At 43.4% G+C, this 18,497-nt stretch overlaps 1 protein-coding gene across 1 annotated transcript in view; it reads right to left on the bottom strand.

Annotated features, from left to right (window-relative positions):
* Positions 1 to 933: 933 nt before the first annotated feature.
* The window catches only part of KCNK9 (potassium two pore domain channel subfamily K member 9), a gene marked incomplete at both ends in the record, with an annotated part of 94,335 nt that continues 76,771 nt past the window's right edge, over positions 934 to 18,497 (bottom strand). The window contains one exon of the mRNA XM_084280539.1: positions 934 to 1,775. Coding sequence (XP_084136665.1) covers positions 934 to 1,775 — 842 coding nt within the window. The remainder of the gene's footprint in view (positions 1,776 to 18,497) is intronic.

Below are 18,497 nucleotides of genomic sequence, written 5' to 3'. Positions count from 1 at the left end.
GTTCCAACAATTCTCCCATTTTCTCTTAAAAATTCCGCTTGCAAATTGTTGGAACAGTAGAAAACGATAAAAGTAAATATAGTTAAATCAATAGGATTATTTGCTTTTGATTATTAATTCCATTGCTAGTTTTTTTTTCTGGTGTTTTTATTATGCATACCAGTTTTACAAAGTGCATGCTTTATTTTAATTTTTTTTTGTTTTAAATTTTGAACTGGCAAGCTAAAATGATCCATCTTTTTCCTGCCTTTTTATTTTTTTTTAATTTAAATGTTAATACAATCTAAATTCTAGCATTAAAAAATTTACCATGATACACCTGGTATATTGACTGCTTATGGCGCATGCTTGTCTTGGCAAAAGAAAACAAAAACCCAAATAACAAATTGGCTCCCCTCCCGCCCTCCCGATTCCTTTTGGAAGCAATCTAAAAGTTCAAAGCAGGCTGGAACACAATTGCTTCGAGGGAAAAGAAAAGAAAAGAATACCTGATGCTTTAATTTTTGTCACATGGCACTAGTTGTGGACTTGCACGCACACGTAAGAGACGCACACACGCACGCACGCACACCCCAACACGCACGCAAGCACGCACGCACGCTGCAACCTGCTCGTGAGGAAAAGAGTTTATTAGGTCAGGAGTGCCAGCGGCACATGAAGGCTCCCAGCTGTGTGTGCAACTTTGGATTTGGTACCCACTTCACGTTCACCTTGAATCCTCTGACATCCACCGAGGGGGTAATGTAAGGCATACTTTGCTGGAACAGTAATAATCCATGCTTCATGCTCAAGAGCTGAGTCTCAGAGGAGGACTGGCTTTCTCTACTCCCTTTGGCCTCGCTCCGTCTCACTCAAGGAACAAAAAAAAAAATAACCCCAAAACAACGGAGAAGAACTGGGGAGAACAAGGAAAGCAAAAGAAGACAAATCCCTTTAAATGGACTTTCGCCTTTTCATCAGCCTGTGGTTATCTGTAAAGCTGTGCAACCCAGGTGAGATGGAGCTGACAGGAGATGGGAAAAGGCTGTTTTTTAATGTGCTTGGTGAGATCTCCTCTATCTTGTAAGAGATGGAGTGAAAGTACTGGGGGTTCAGCTTTGAGCTGAATGAATTTTGGTGGGACACCACCCGGCTGGTGTACTCGTGGGACCTGTAACACATGCAGGAACAAACTGACTGAAGGTCTGTTACTTCGGCCTTGTACCGTGGCCGACCATGCTGGGAGTCCTCTTGGATGTGGATAATCATGCTGTTGCGGTTCCCTGCCAGGGACGCCCGTTCCTCAGCATCCCGCCTCTCGTCCTCGCTGTTCATGGTTAAGAACCTGAGAACAACCAGATTTAGAAATGCCCCAATGACTGTCAACCCCACTAGAATGTACATAAAGCTAAAAGCCACGTAGAGAGGCTTCTTTTGAAGGGCCCCTTTGGTCTGCAGGGCCACATAGTCTCCAAACCCTATCGTAGTCAATGTTATAAAGCAGTAATAGTAAGCATGGAAAAAGCTCCATTCCTCATACTGGGAAAAGGCTGCCGCTCCAATGCAGAGTGTTCCCATGCAGGAGAAGAAACCCACAGTGACCATGTTTTCCATGGAGACCTCAGTGCTCCTCATCCCACAGCACTTTTTGATGCGTTTCAAGAGGTACTTGACGAAGGTGTTCATGCGCTCGCCCAAGCTCTGGAACATGACGAGTGTCAGTGGGATCCCCAGGACTGCATAGAACATGCAAAAGGCCTTCCCTGCGTCCGTCCCTGGGGCAGCATGTCCGTAACCTGGTAGGGGGAATGAAAAGACAGGACAGTCAGCAAGGCAGGTGGTGACCGCAGCTCCCCCTTTCACACAAGCCACATGAATCACAGACACTCTGATGCTGCAGCTAGATCCAAAGCTACAGGAACACTGCAGTCATACAATCTTTTCATCTCCCTGCCCATGATCTGTATCCAAAGCAAAGAAGACACAGAGCAACAACATTGTACAGACAGCACTGGGAAAGATGAAAGGATGGGCAATCCATCCTACTTCAAATAACTGTGCAGTCTCCTAAACAAGATTATATCGCATTGATTCACTGAAGAGATTTCAGCTTATCCTGTATCACTTGTGCTAGTGGAAACTTTGGGGACTTGTCCACAGTATCTTTGAGAGTAGTTGGTATTGCCCTGTCTCAAAACCAGAGCACAGTGATGGCATCTGAATTCTGTGTCTGCTGGCATCATGTAGTTTAACAACATCCACAGGCTTACCTACAAAGAAATTCCTTTCCAAACTCTTTCATACTGAAAAAAACCTTTTCTCCTAGACACCCTATGAAAGCCATTCACTGCTGAAACACCACAGGACTTCGGGGTTTTAATGCCTCTTTTTCCTTTAATTATTGAAGAATAAACAACTTACCAACTTGGTTTATAGTTTTACAGCTTTTATAAATAGTCTGAAAAAGTCAATTTTGTCAGGATATTAAACTAATCCAGGACAGGGCATGTTTCACAGCGTAGTTTACAGACACTAAAATCAGGGCGAAACCTTTATTCTAAACCAAACCAAACCATGAGTGTGTGGGGATCTGTTTTGAAAATATAATTTCACTTTTTCACATCACACTTCAAAAATCTACATTTCTTACTGCTAAGTTTCTAAAGGACAGTACCAAAGTCTCCAAAATGGGATGGCTAGGACTTAACCTTGCCATGTTGGTACCACATAGGTACCATGATCTAGATCACCCTTAAAGTCAATGAATAGAAATAAACATTTCCCAACTGCAGTTCATCTCATCTATACTTTAGTGTGTAAAACAGGTCAGTGAGTTATTCACAGGAGACACCTATTTCTCTACAGTCATTATAATGGAAATTTTGGTACAGAACTCAGTTCAAGATCAATGTACAAATATTTTGGTATCTACATGTGTGCTAGGTGTCCCAGCTCCCATTATAGTCGACAAAGTTCTAATGAAAACAGCCAGTAGTGAGTTATTTAACTGACTACCATATGTCTTACAGTGAGATGGAACCACAGTGCCAACTGTTCCCCTGACTGTATTCATTAGGTCCCCATTAGACTGACTAGATGTCTATTGACTGCAGAAGAATTTAGACACCTACTGCACAGGTACAGATGCAAACAGCCAAACGCAGGCATCTTAATCACAAGTAGAGCTCTACTTTCAAGTGATGAGCTCCAGTGTAGGTGCCTGCATTGCAGACACTTAAATTAGCTTACCAGGGAAAGGCATCTAGCATCATTTGAGACTGAGATATAAGGATAATCACATAGGGCTGGCAGGTGAAACATGGGGCATACAACTGATGCCCACACCAACATTCTTACAGATCAGAAGCTGGAAGCCAGACTAGACAGCACCTGAGATACTACTGAGGCAGACCAGATGACCATGGCCATTCTCTGCAAACCTTTCCTGTTGTACTGCTTCATCCGTGCCCATCACCTTTAGACTTAGCTAATGGACCTGCTGCTTTGAACTAATCTCATTTTTAATTTTTTTAAATTTTTTAACCTATTGACACTGCCCACAACCCAAACCTTCTGTGGCAACAGATTCCAGAAGTTCACTGTCCGCTGTCTAAAAAAGTACTTCATAACTTCAAGTGTATCTCCTTGTTTCAGCTAGAGCTAATTAGCTCTAATATTAAAGTTCTACATCTACCTTATCCACAAATTCAGTTAAATTCAGCTCTACCTCCACCCTTAGTTTCCTCCTGCCTGAACTGGAGCCAGAGAATTTTTAGCTCATATGGCAGAAATCACATTCCTTTGATGATTTCAATGTCCTTCTCTGGAGCTTCTCTAGCTCTATCACATGCTTTCTGAGATGCAGAGAGCAGAATTCCTTATAGCCTTTAGGATATAGACATACCACCGAGTCTGTGGCTTTGCTAGAACAAAAACATGAATGTTAGGCAACCTTCTAAATGAAAAGCAAGAATGGACAGGAAAATAAAATGATCAAACTGGTCAGAATGCCCTCCAAAAAGCAACAGGTATTTCCTTAGCTCAGTTACTAGTTGTTGGCAGATGAATGGGATGCAAAACACAGTTTACAAAAGAAGCACATAAATCAAAATAGAAAGTTCTTTTCAGGCTACAAAACAAAGAGATTCACCTGTTGTATTGGGCCAGGTAGCCTATTCATCATAAAAAGCAGTTTCCAAATTACCTGGAAGGGGAAGTGTCTTCAATAGATTGATGCTGGGTTTGTTCCACCTGACTATTCCTCAATAAAGGCTGTAATTGCCTCTCATTACTAAGATCAGCTTTTGAACTACAGGGGTGTTAATTAAACTAGGGACATCTTCCCATTTTATAGCTTTAGTTACAGCTGATAAAGAGCAGGAAAGCTTCAGAAAATGCGATTTTCCAGATGGTTGCAGAGATGGCAGTTGGTGGAAACAGCTTTCTCTTTGGGTTCTAAAGAAAATGGTTGGAGCAAAAAACAGTTTCTTTTGATATCACTATATCCCTCTCACTGAAGATATCCACAGAGACAGTTTAGGGAGATTATAAAACATTAATATTATATGCTTACACACTATCTCACAATTGAATTTTAAGATTTGTCACAGACTTTGTAATTAACTTGGGACTCACAGCTCTCCCATAAGATCCATATCCCTGTTTTACAGATAGGAAAGCACAGGCACCAGGAGGCTGTAATTTCTCTCCAATTCGCAAAGGTAGACAGAACATCCAAAAATCCTGGCTTCTACTCCACCCCACATCATACTCACTTTCCACAGTATCAGATAAACGTCTTTTACTGTATCTTCCCCACGAAGCTGGGGTAAAAAAAAGGACTTTATTCATAAAGCTGGAATAAGACTTTAGAAATAGATTAATGTATAAGGGATCAGAGTCATATATTTCTCCGGTACAACGTGGCTTTAAGGAATAGGCACCTTAGCCATTGCCTCCAGCACTCAGAAATAAAGGGTTTCAACATACACCAAAGACAGACTTAACTCTCCATTACTTTAGCATTACAGATTCTATCCAGCCATACACAGAGCAAAGCCCGAAAAGCAAACTCCAGCAGTGCATGTTCTCAGAAATTCAGTAAATCTCACATGTAAAACACATCACTGTCTTAACATCAGAGATTGCCTCTGGGAAAGAATGAGAAGGTCAGCAATTGCTGGAGTAAGAGGGGCACAAAGGATCGTTAACAGAATCACAGAATCAGAAGGTTGGAAAAGACCTTTAAGATAATCGAGTCCAACCATGTCCTGTCCTATGCTAAACCATATCCCTAAGTACCTCACCTACCCTTTTTTTAATGCTGGGGAAATATCCCCCTGCAGTGCACAGGGTCAGTCTCCAGGTAGTTGGGTTTTACTTGTGTCAAGTAAAGGCAGAAGCAACTGTTGGTAGCAGATTTCAGCTACCAAAATTCAGCCTAACTTCCTCTACATGAATGCCGCTGCTCTTAACCAGAGCATTAAGAGGTGACTCTATGTGAACCACAAGAAATAAAAGGCTTAAAGAGAAATAGAAAGGTTAAGCATGTCATTGGTATTTCTTACTTTTCTGTTAGAAGAACAAAGATCAAAAAGAAAGCCTTAGAATTATGTACAGCAAATGCATCCCCTAACAAACCAGAGGGCTGAGATAACAGTGAGAAAGGTAAATTCAGAACTTCACATTGGACCAAACCTAGGTAAATACTACCTATACTACTCTAGTCTAACCACCAGTTTGCTGAGGTCCCACAATACAGCAATATGAACACAGTGAGCAGGTTGGTCTGATATTTAATGAGATATAATTTGAATGATCGAGGACATATAAATAATTTTCACTTTGTTTTTAAGTGATGTCATTAGTACTGTCTTTTATAATGCCTCCCAGCTGCTTAGTCTTTCAAGACAGAGCTCATCTGCGTTGGCACCAAGGAAAAAATAGTTTGGCATGAAGAAATGTCATGTCTCAGAGTGTTAGTCCTCTTCTGTACTGCAGAACACCGTGGCACTGAAAAAGCCATCTACTCCCAGTTATGGAAGGGTTAGGATATGGAAGTTAGGCTGTGGACATCAAGCAGAACCACAGGAAGGTGTAGGCAAGGGAAGCAGAGTGTCAGGCCATAAGAGCTAATACCATATGTGTACTCTGTTGAGGTCTTCCCTGCCTTTGATTTTTCTGAGCATTGTCTGTTCTCCAGCAGAAAACTTTCAAAGACCATGTGCCTCTATATGTAATTCTAGAAAAAAAGGGACTATTATTTTCTTGTTTGCCTGAGTGAAGCTATGAAAGTCTGGGGAAAAAACACTCCGCCTCCTTCAAAGCTCATCTTTTCGTGGTGTCTTTCAGATGAGACACAGAGAGAAACTTCTCATTACAATCTATGTGAGATCCATTTGGGAGGACAACTCAAAATAGCTTTTTCTCACTTCTGAAAGGACATTGTGCTGAGCTACCAGACCACAACCACAGGGGAGGAAGGGAGAGAAATCATTAATAAAGTGAAGTCTGCTAAGAAGGGAGGACTGGTGGGAGGTGTCTTAAGATCCCTTGCAACATTACCAGGGTCAGCCACATCTTCTCTGGGCAACCTGTTCAGTGAATGACCACCCTCATAGTGAATTTTTTTCTTATATCTAGTTTAAATCTACCCTCTTCCAGTTTATAGCCATTACTTCTCGTCCTATCACTCCATGCCCTTGTACAAAGTCCATCCCCAGGTTTCCTGTAGGTCCCCTTCATGTACTGGAAGGCTACTATATAGTCTCCCTGGAGCCTTCTCTTCAGGTTGAAAAAGCCCAACTCTCTGAGCCTCTTCATAGGAGAGGTGCTCCAGCCCCCTGATTATCTTTCTTGCCTCCTCTGGACTTACTCTAACAGCTTCATGTCCTTCTTATGGTGGGGGCTCCACAACCAGATGCAGTACTCCAGGTGGGGTCTCAAGAGAGTAGAGGGGCAGAATCACCTCCCATGATCTGCTGGTCACACATCTTTTGATGCAGCCCAGCATACAGTTGGCTTTCTGGGCTGCAAGCACACACTGCCACCTCATGTTGAGTTTCTCATCAACAGACACACCCAAATCCTTCTCAGGGCTCCTCTCAATCCAGCCTGTAGCTGTGCTTGGGATTGTACCAATTGTTTACCTTTATGAGACTGACATGAGCCCACCTCTCAATCCTGTCCAGGTCCCCCTAGTTGGCACCCCTTCCCTCTAGCATGTCAACTACACCACCCAGCTTGGTGTCATCTGCAGAATGGTCTCTTCCATCTCTATGAAAGAGAGCAGAAACCATCACTCCCTATTCCCATTCTTTGTCTCACTCATAATTTTACAGACATTTTATTAACAAAAATGAGGTTTCTCCATGCAGTCCCTAAGTGCTTATCCCTGGTCCTTTATAGCCTCATGTGGGCAGACCAGCTTGCTTAGATCTACACCAGTGGTCTCTGTGCCATGCACGGTACAGGCAGGCCTGTCTTGTCCTCCAACACAAATCCTCTTGTGCTTTTATGGCAAAAAGTTTATCAGTAAACAATTAATGCTACTGCAATCATGTAGACTGTTCAGAGTAAGTAAATCCATAATAAAAATGAGGAGAAACCCTGAACACTTCCAGTGTGTTGCTTCCACGTAGTAACCACTTCCAATACTGCGAGGCGATATCTACTCTAGCAAACTAAACTGGGACAAGGGATGGATTCCAATGCCAACCCATGACTGTCCACACTCCTCCATCATTAGCACAGTTCCCTTCATGGCTTTACCCTGGACTAACCAGCACTGTCCCAAAGTCCATGCCTGGTCCACCCACTCTGGGGCAGTACATGTGTTTACCTGTTACTGGCACTCTCCATGCCATCTCTGCCGGCCTCTGTGTCTTACAAAATACTGGCCCTGCTCTACTTAGTAGTGTAGATGGAGCCTGCATGGTGCAAAGCAAAAGGTGTTACTCTATGCTGGGCTCTGTCAGGGGCTGGGATAGGTTTGTCTCTAGATGTGCATTGGTACTAAGCCAAATATATGGTCAGTGTTAAAAAATAAAAATGAAATGTGGCAGTGGTGAGTTATTTATAGGCCGCATTCAGGCCAGTGTGTAGCTGCAGAGTGGCTAAGCCTCATTCACATTCACATCCAATGTACGACAGGTTTTATATGTCTTGAATTCTGAAGCAACACTCTGCGTTATTCATGAGGGGCACTTTATTTCTCTTAGGAGTAGGTTTCTCCCCTCATTCATCTACACATCATTCATCCCCGTGATGGACATTTGGGCCTGACTGTCTCTAAAAACAGCCTCTGGAAAGAAATGAACTGCTCCATCCTCCTGACTCAAACTTTTCTTACTCATACTGGCAGCAGCTCTGGCCATGAGATAATGAAAAGAGGATAAGGGCACCTGTTACCCAGACGGGCAAGCGTAATTCAGATTAAAACATCTTCCTGATGTCATGTACTTCACTTCAGAGGTTCATCTGCGTCAAGAGAAACTGCCACAAAAAGCAGGTTGTCTCTCCGTTGAATTTGTTGCTCATACTTTCAGCACAGAGAAGAAACAAATTCATGGTGCAGATGAAAGAGGTTTCAGTAGGGATCAGGAAGATACTTCATCTAACTAACTGGTAGTAATTCAATTACCAGGGCCAAGGCATTCTCCTGGAAGAAAACTGAGGGTACCTCATGGACGCTGCTGTACCTGGATGAAAGCTGCTGTGTAACTACACCAGCCTACTGGCACATGAACACCATTCACTGCTCCCTCTTCACTCTCCTAGATGTCTGGGCTCTCCTTAAATCCTGCTTCCTTCCTCTCCAAACATCTCCACAAGTCTCTTTATTTTCATTCCCTTATCAGTTGACCTCACTGCTGCACATCAACTAAGTTATCTCTCTTACTCTGCACAGATGCCCTTTCCATACTCAAAGATATCCTCCCATTCCATGCTCAAAAGACAGTCTCCAATGTCATCTCAAAGAATGGCACAAGGGTCCTCAGAGAAACACAGAGCAGTATGGGCTGATACCATCCTGTGCTGCCAAGATGTGGATAGTATCTGAGAGAAGAAAGGATGATGTGCCAACCCTCAGGTGCAACCTCAAATCCAAAAATCCCTTGGTAAGGTTGGGACAGCATCTCACCGCAGCTCCACCTTGCTCTGTTATGGCTGCTTCCATGTCCTAACTGCAGAAATAAGGCCATGCCACCCTTAAAAATAACACTCATTGCTCTGCACTGTATGAAGATCTGCAGAAGATGTCCTATTCTGGGAAGAAGGGATGCAGGAGGCTTTCCTTGCTTTATTGTTCCCAGTACAAGCAAGTACAGACATCTCTACTTGATCTCAGAACCAAACTTTCAAGCTGTTCAGGGAAAACAGATTCAAAAGCAGCTCTGACCAACTAGGCAGGCATAGACATATGCACAGGTGCTGTCCAGCAAGGAAATGCAAAGGAGAATAAATGGCTTCTCCTTATGATCCACTGGCCACAGGAGAAGGTGCAGACAAAGCCAGTCTTCTGGCAGGTGGGAGGCCAGTCCTGACCCATATGCATCTTGAGCCAGGACAGACAACTTCCTCAGCCTCAGAAATTAGCCCCAGCGCAGTGATTTCTGTGATCTTACCAGGCTGAATACACTGCCCATCAGGAAACTCAGTATATGACAGCCCAGCAACAGAGCTGAAGGCCTTAAAATTACAATTTCAGTTTCCATGCCACATTTCCTCACTCCCTCCATTGGTCTCACCTGTAGCCATCACACAACACCTCCTGCCTTACGAAACATAAACCTTCACCTCTGGAGCATTGCTGATAGTATTTTTTTCCCTGTAGCTTCTCTTCCAACCACACCAAATTGGAGCAAGTACCAGCATGGTGAAAGCTTTGCATTGCCAAAGCTGCATGTTGGCATCAATTCCCTCCCCTGTACATTATCAGATGTTGTTATACCATGTCCCATTGTAAGATACAACTGTAGGAAAATTACTACATCAAACATGCTTGGGCAACTGCTTAAGAACACAGTCCCAGACTCCTACAGCCATAATGGAGCAAGAACTAAAGCCATCAGCTGTGACAGCCTTGTGGGTAGTTGCCCTGTGGGTCCAGCTTGAGAAGATAATATGATTTTCACACTACATCAAATGATAGAGATCCAAAGGCAGGAATTTTATATTGGGAAACAAAGTCACATACTGCTGTTCTCATTACTGATACAGGGTAGGACTTAGGACTTCAGATTTGTGTGGTTTCATCTGGGGATCATATGTAATGCCATCAGGAATTCCTTGCAAGAAAGCTGACCCTCTTGAGGAGACTTCCCTTGGATTCTTAGAGGATCGAGGCAAATAACGTGTCTCAGTTCCAGCAAGGCTCTCAGTAAGGTCACCTCCATGGGATGTGTTGGATAACTGTGTTTCAGCGGTTCTCAGACTGCTTAGAATGGGCTTTCCTCTCCTTTCCCTGCCTGGACTCCACCACTATCATGTACATGGGATGGTCTTTCTGCTGTGCTGTTGGATGCCTGCTTGAGGCGGGGAGGGGACACCTCAGTTCAGTTCATTGGGGCAGAGTAGTTGGAAGTGCTACTCATTTGGTGTTGAGCCTGTCAGACGTGTGTACTCAGGCAGTTCCCACTCTCCCCACAGCTGGAAAGAACAGGAAGTTTCTTTGCTTTTCCTGGAGAGCTTGTGTTCCACCTGAAGTTGTAACCCAGCAGGACACAGTACCCCCATTCTGAGATATTGCTTCTGCCTAATGGGGAAGCGCAGACTAGGTCACAACATTTGGCCCTTCCCGATACCCACTGGGTTACTTACTTCATGAAGGAATAGGTTTAAAAGTTTAAACCAAGCCATGAGAAACTCTTCTTTCTCTAAAGAGTTCTGGTTTTATTCCCACTTCTTGATAAAGATGAGCCACCTATATCTGTTTCTTCGCCCATCTGTCTTTCTTCCCCAAAAGCTTTGAAGCTGCTCACCAATTTCCACCACTTAGAAGAAGCTGTAATGTGAACTTGATAGTAATCTGTTCTGCTGGGCCTGCCATCTGGCCAATCTGTAACTACACATAAAAGGGCCAAAAAATCAACACACAGCGTGTGCAGACTCAGATGCAATGTGATTACCTCCTTCTCTGGCCAGTCGCAGGAAACAAACAGGGAGCTGGGAGTCCTGCAAGGTGGGGTGAGATGGGAGAGAACTGCAGGAGTAGGATGTCTCCATCACTTTATAAGATGGAGTACCTATCTGCCTGCAAGGATGAAGAAGCAGGTCAGGGTTCAAGAGACCTGGGGGCTCTTTCAGACTTCATAGGGAACCAGAGTTGACTATTGCTGCTGCTCAAGAAATAACTTGCTTTAAAAAACCCAAAACTTTAAAAATACTCATTTAAAAAAAAAAACAAAACAAACAAAAAAAAACCCAAAAAAAACCAAAACCAACTTTTGGTACTCCTGCATTTGTTTGGATTTGTTGCTCCTTTTTTTCTTTCGCACATGAACCTTTTCCATTGTCACTAAAAAGGTCAGTAAATGAACAAAAGTGGAAATTTCCAAATGGCCACATGAAACCACTGACAGTCTTCCTGCTTGTCTGAATGACAGAGAGGACCTGACCCTCTCAAACCTCCTCTTGTTGAACTTAGACAGCTTCTACTTTTACTGCTTATCAAAGAGATGTCTGTGATCACTGCAGCTCTTTTGAATAAGATGACAGAGTATCCGAGGTAGCTGCTACCTGGTGTACCACTCCCCAGGACATGACACTATCTCTACTCATCTCTGTGCAGTTCTCTGCCTCAGAAAAGAAGCTGGGAAGAGGGGAAAGGTTCCTCTCCAGCTCTGTGAGGAGACTAGCACTGAAAACAGCTGTGATTCAGGCCATCTTTCTGGTATACCACTCCCCAACTCCTCCTGTATTCTTGATTTCCACCTGGGCAGTAGTTGACAGCTCCCCAGACCGCAGCTGAACCCGGCCACCTTTCTGAAGACATCAACAGCAGTGCAAATCATCAGCCAGACACAGCACCAGGAGAGGGTGTGTGTATCACAGGGACGCAGCAAGGCAGATCAGCTAACAAACTGGGTTCTTGTAACAGCAAGAAAAACAAACTCCCATAGTGAAAGGGCGAGCAGGTTGACCATGACACTTTGGGTTCATACATCAAATGTGGGAGCTTTATGGTAAGCACCAAATGATCAGCTTTTCTGGAGTCTGCACACCACCAGCTCAGCACAAACCCTCTGCATCTGGACCAGAGTGTGCTTTATATCTCTTTAGCGCTGAGATACCTGACTGCACAGAGCCCTGTAGCACTTCTGAGTCAACAATTTCCTGTGCTCTCTATTTCTGACTGTCCCTGCACGCCTTCCCTCCCCTTCCTCCTCTACATTTTGTTCTCCAAAACAGTCAGAGGATTGACCTGAGGCTCACATCACATCTAGTCCCAAGACAAATCATGCCCAGAACAACTTCTCAATCTGAAGAGAGTCGTAGCAACCACTAGGAAAAGACTTATCAGGTCATGTTATCCATTCCCGGGGGCTGGCGTATGATTGTTCCCTACAATGTATTCTCCAGGGCTTTGTCCAGTTATGTTTAAATGATTGAAATAACAGGGTTTCTGCTCTCTCCCTTAGGAAATTATTCCCCTTTCTAGCAGATCCAGCTATTAGGAAGGGGTTTTTTTTGATACACAGCCTGTATTTTTCTATGCTGCCTTTTATCACAGCATTCTTTCACAACCCTCAATCCAACACACCTGATTTCTCTCCTCGCTCCTTTACACTTCTTGGAGATAGCCACAGCCTCCTCCCTTAGTCAGCATTAGGTATAAACAGAGCTCTTTGGGACAGAGTCCTGCAGCAAGGAAGACAATAGGTGTTTTACAACTTATACCTAGATTCAGATTTTAAATATCTCTTCTTAGAGCTCCTTATGTGATCACTTCTATTGCCTTTCTTTGAGAACCCTCCTGGTCTTCAGAAACTTTCAGGATCTTGGATAGAGTTGTGCAGAGTCCTTACAGATGCAAGACCATGACTGATTCTCTGAGCTGCAGAATATCCTTTTTGGGTGTGCAGGTCTGACAGGTCATCACTACAGCATTACGTCCTCATTGTATAGCAAACTTTTTCAGATGCTGTCACTTCTTTACCCCCCAAAGGATCCTCCTGCTGCATGTATGTGATTGAAAGAAGCATTATTTTTCCTCAATCCCCTCTATAAATGGCCTTTTTGGGCAATTTAAATACTTTTCTGTGACTGGTTTGGGCTGTTCTGAGTTTGTTGGCAATGATCAGAGACCTCTCCATGAGGGGGAAGATGAAGGACTCACCACCTGTGGGATTGGCAGGATGATCCAAAGAGCACTCTGTGGGATCGGAGAAAAATAACATCAGGAAGAAGTATAGAGGCTCACATCTTAACAAGAGGCCAAAAATGGATGGATTTCTTCTTCCTTTGCTACGCTGTGATGACAGAAAAGGGGCATGAGAAATTTCCAATCCCTCTCTGCTCGAAGGGTTAGCTCTTTTCAAAATAAAACCACATCAAGTCTGAGCTTCCGTGGTGTCAACAGGATTCTGCTGAATGCCTGGGATAGCTCCCGGTCTGACACTGCCAGGGCTTCAGAAGCTGGATCTCAACAAAAAAAAACCCTGCTAAGCGAGTGTTGCTGTAGACTGGTATGTAGCAGAGTGGCTTGTGGTTTTTAATGACGTGGTAATCACATCCTCTGAACCTGTGATGTCATTATCCACTGCAGTCCACTTTGATGACTGAATATGAGCCAACAGTGTGTCCAGGTGGCCAGGAAAGCCAATGGCATCCTGGCTTGTATGAAAAAATAGTGTGGCCAGTAGGTCTGGGGAGATGATTGTGCCCCTGTACTCGGCATTGGTGAGGCTACACCTCGAGTGCTGTGTCCGGTTCTGGGCCCCTCACCATAAGAAGGACATTGAGGTCCTCAAGTGAGTCCAGAGAAGGGCAACAAGGCTGGGGAAGGGGCTGGAGGGCAAATCATATGTGGCTGAGGGAGCTGGGGGTGTTTAGCCTGGAGAAGAGCAGGCTGAGGGGAGACCTTATCAGCACCTACAATTACCTGAAGGGAGGTTGTAGAGAGGTGGGCAATGGTCTCTTCAGCCAGGTGACAGGAGATAGGACAAGGGGAAATGGCACAAAGCTGCACCAGGGCAGGGTCAGATTAGATGTTAGGAAAAAATTTTTACTGAGTTGTGAGGGCCTGGAACAGGCTGCCCAGGGAAGTGGTTAAGTCACCATCCCTGGATGTGTTTAAAAGATGGGTAGATGAAGTATTCAGGGATATGGTTTAGCATAGGACAGGGACAGTTGGACTTGATGATCTTAAAGGTCTTTTCCAACCCTGTGATTCTGTGATTCTGTCATTCTGTTTGCACATCACTGTATCATCAAATGCTGTCAGTGCTGGCTGCAGCACATGCAGTGAGAGAGGCAGAGTGACATTCAGGGGAGCGTTTCAGCCGTGTTCTCACTGAAGCAACTGCACCTTGCTTCTACGACTCCCCTGCAACCAAGGGAACAGCACCGGCAGCTTTCCATGAGTTTGCTCGCCTACCTGCTTTTACCTCATGCTGTATCTACTGCAAATGTTCCCATGTGGAAGAAATACAGGAGGTTTTTTTCAAACTTTTAGAAAACAGTAACAGACACATGGTGTTTTGAGCAGATTCTCCCTTCTGCTGTTTGAGAAACCAGGGCTTTTCTAACCCAAAAGGAAGGGTTAGTGATTCCCACCGTGGTCAACTTCAGTACTTGGTAGAAAAACATGCCAGCAAATTAATTAGGAGACTTGTTACTAATACAGATAAAGTGGTAGAAGCTCTGATCTAGACAAATTTAAACAGATACAAAAGTGCTTCATCCAGGGTAGTCTCTGTCTCAGAAGATGAATAAGGGAGTGTGGAGGAACCATCAGTTTCTCTTCCCTCTTCTTTTCCCCTCATTCTCTGTCCCTTCGTGACCACCACAGACAGAAGTTTTCCTCCTTCTAGATCTCTGCAATCATAGACTTCTTTACAACAGTTATAGTATTTGTTGTACCCTTCTCTGAAGAAAAGCACTCCCAAACACATCTTCTGACTCTGGCTGGCTGCAGTTTTGGCCAGTGACACTTTTCCTGCAGACACGCTTAATTTTCCAGCAGCTTCATTAGTTGAAACCTGGCTTCAGTGATCCAACAGCCAAAGCAAATCAAGTCCATCATAATTTCCCCCATTACATCACATATAGACTAAGCAGCAATTCAGGTGGTTTTATAGATAGATTTTATCAACTTCATGTATTTTGTTAAAATAACTCCCCCACCACCCCCCCAGTAACCAAAAAAAAACCCTATTTTGTTCAAGTGGTTTGGATTGAGTTTATTTGACCAATGTATGATCTTAATTTCTGTTGTTCTTATTCCCCAAAACAGACTTATGCTTGAGAATGCAAGCAAATAGAGATTCTTGAATTTCCCTTTGCACACATTTTAAGTGTCTTCTGTCAATTGTCTTTGAAAAACTGAAATAATTCAACCAAAACATGCATAAAGGATGAAGTTTAATTCTGATTGAGAAAGCATTTTTGGAAGTTGAAATCAGGAAAATTAATGGAAATATATTGCCTAACTCTACTGTCCTGCTCAGCTTTCCACTGAGCCAGTATTAGCTTCAAGGTACATTCATCCTTGCACTCTGAAGACAGAAGAGCTGAGCTAAAAATGTGAAGGACAAAGATTTGCAACACTGTTCAGGGTCGTCTAGGGGAAGATTTGCTGGAATTTCAGTATCAGGGTAATTACACTGCTGGAGCTACACCGATCTAAGTCACTGGGTTGGCACTTCCGTGTGAAGCCACATCCTCCTTTTTTTTTCTGCTATGAACTTTTATCTCAGAGAAGCAAGCAGACACCAGGACCATAGAAACTTCCAGTAGCTTTCCCCACCAAGATGAAAATGGAGGCATTTCTCATGGGACGCTGCTCCAAACAGCAGAAACTGTCCAACGTTAAGTCAAGTGCTTTAGGAACTTAAGCCTACATGATATTAAAACTCAGAACTTACTTTCACATGAAATGAAAATTCACTTCCTAAAAAGATGGAGGTCCCCCTGAGTTAGGGCTTATGTCTCCACTTACCAAGCTATGAATAAAGATGTCCTTAAATTCACTGCTCTTACAGGTAGAAGTCTTCCTATTGTCAATCCAAACTTGTTCATGGTCTGTTTGTTCTCATAAAAGTGAATTCCTTAGCTTAAACAGCAGTCCTCCCAGTTTCTGCTCCTTACTCCCATAGATTAATAAAGATCATCCTTATCTCACCAGCCTGTTTTTGTTGGGTTTTTTCTCCCCTAGGATGAATAAACCAGCTACTGCTAGTCTGTTGCAATAGGCAGTTCCACTTTCATACCATTTTGCACCTTTCCAGCTTGAATTCAATTTTCTTGTACATCAACAACCCAAATTTAGATACAGAAACACAGAAATTCAGAGCTCCATTTGTATAGACTCTGAATAGTACTCCATACAATTTCAGACAGATCTTGTAGACAGCACTGACACAAAACTTGAAATAAAGCACTGCATCTTGAACCTGTCTTTTGTTCACAGTACTAAAAATCCATGGGATCTTATTTTCTCCCACAGTAATGAAAAAAAATCTTTCTTGGTGACTATGAACTCACAGAACTCAAGTACACATGAGTTCATGGTTTAACTAGACAAACATTTGAGCTAAGCTCCACGTTAGCATAAAACAGATGGATGCTGAAATAAACTTTCCATATACTGCAAGCAGCTCTCCAACAACTGACCCATGAAAAATAAGATGGGGTTCGTGTATGCGAGTCTCGAAGCTGACAGGCATATCCCAATTAGTTATTCTAAAAGAGGCTGGATATAATCTCCTCAACATATTTCCAGTTCCCAAAAAAATCCTTTTGCTGAGACCAAGCTGAGATCTTTCACCTCCCTTTTTATTTCTATATTGTTTACAGACATCTACCTCTTCCACATCGGCCCCGATAAGCACACCGAGCAGCAAGATTGCAGGAGGCAGTGGAGTGAGACACCATTTAATGCACCTGACTAGGCATAATCAGAGCAATCCATCACTCCAGTTTTCTATTCCCAGCCAAAAGGAATAGTCACGCTAAGTGGTAAGAAATGGGAAGCCACTTAGAAAACTTCTTCAAAAATCACCATTTCTCTTATGCTGGGTGGAAAACCATGTCCTGATACATTATTTTAATATCATAACCAGGTGATTTTCATTTTATTTCTTCCTTAACTCCTCTATAAACAGGAGCACAAAAAATCAGACCGACCAAATACTTTGTATGACACTTCTGAACCAACATCTGCACAGCCTTTATGCCTGAGAACATCCATTGTGGTCCAAGAGCCCACAGTGGTAGGAGCCATATAAATGATGCAGAATGACATGAGAGGGTCTGTGATTATTCAAATTCTCCTCTGACATGGAGAACTACCATCTGCACTTTTCAGATGTGGGTATCAGAGAGGAAGAGGGCCGAGGCATGAAGAATACAGATCAGACCAAGAGTATGACACCATCCTAAAAGAAGCGCATGTAACCTGGAAAATTATAAGAATGCTGAACAAGTGAGAAAACCCACTAAGAAGATTATTAGAAATGTTTTGGACAAAACATTGTCTAACATCCTCCAGAACCACTCCTGTAGTGATTTAAGTCTCAGTTTCAGTTTCACTTGCAATCTTTCAAGCTTATATAAATAAGGAGCACCACTGGCAATGGACCACTAGAGTTCATCTATGAGACATAACAACCCTCCACTGCATTACCCCCTATCCCACCTTGCTCTTCCAGTGTGGTATTATTCACCCTTTAGTTTGGGTCTGGAGTGGCAAACACATGCTCAAGTTTAGACTCTCAGTAAAGATCTTAGCAAAGTTTCATGGAAGTCACATTTCCTCAGCTGCACACTTCAAGCAACCAATATAATTGTGTGTTGAGTTGACCCTGGCTAGATCCAGGTGCCCACCAGTCCTTTCTTCACCTGGACAGGGGGAAAAAATAGGATTAAAAACTTGTGGTTTGAGATAAGGACAGTTACCATCATGGGAAAAACAGATTCAGCTTGGGGAAGATTTTAATAATGGAGTAGGATAGTGAGAAACAAAGACAAAACTAAGACTCCCTTTCCCCAGTCACCCCTTCTTCTTAGACTCAACTTCACTCCTTCATTATCAACTCTTCTACCTCCTCCTCCTCACTCAACACAAGGGGATTGGGAATGAGGGTTGTGGTCAGTCCATAACACTTCCCCTCTGCCATTCCCTCCTCCTTATGCTCTCCCTCTGCTCCAGCGTGATGTCCCCCCAAGGGATACAGTTCTTCAAGAACTGCTCCAGCATTAGCATGGGGCCACATATCCTGTCCAAAACCTGGCTTCAGTGTGGACTCTTCTCCAAGGGCCACAGGTCCTGCCTGGAGTCTGCTCTCACGTCTCTC

Source organism: Gallinula chloropus (assembly GCF_964237585.1).
Source record: "Gallinula chloropus genome assembly, chromosome: 2".
Classification (NCBI taxonomy): Eukaryota; Metazoa; Chordata; class Aves; order Gruiformes; family Rallidae; genus Gallinula; species Gallinula chloropus.
This window is presented reverse-complemented; position numbering and strand designations above follow the sequence as displayed.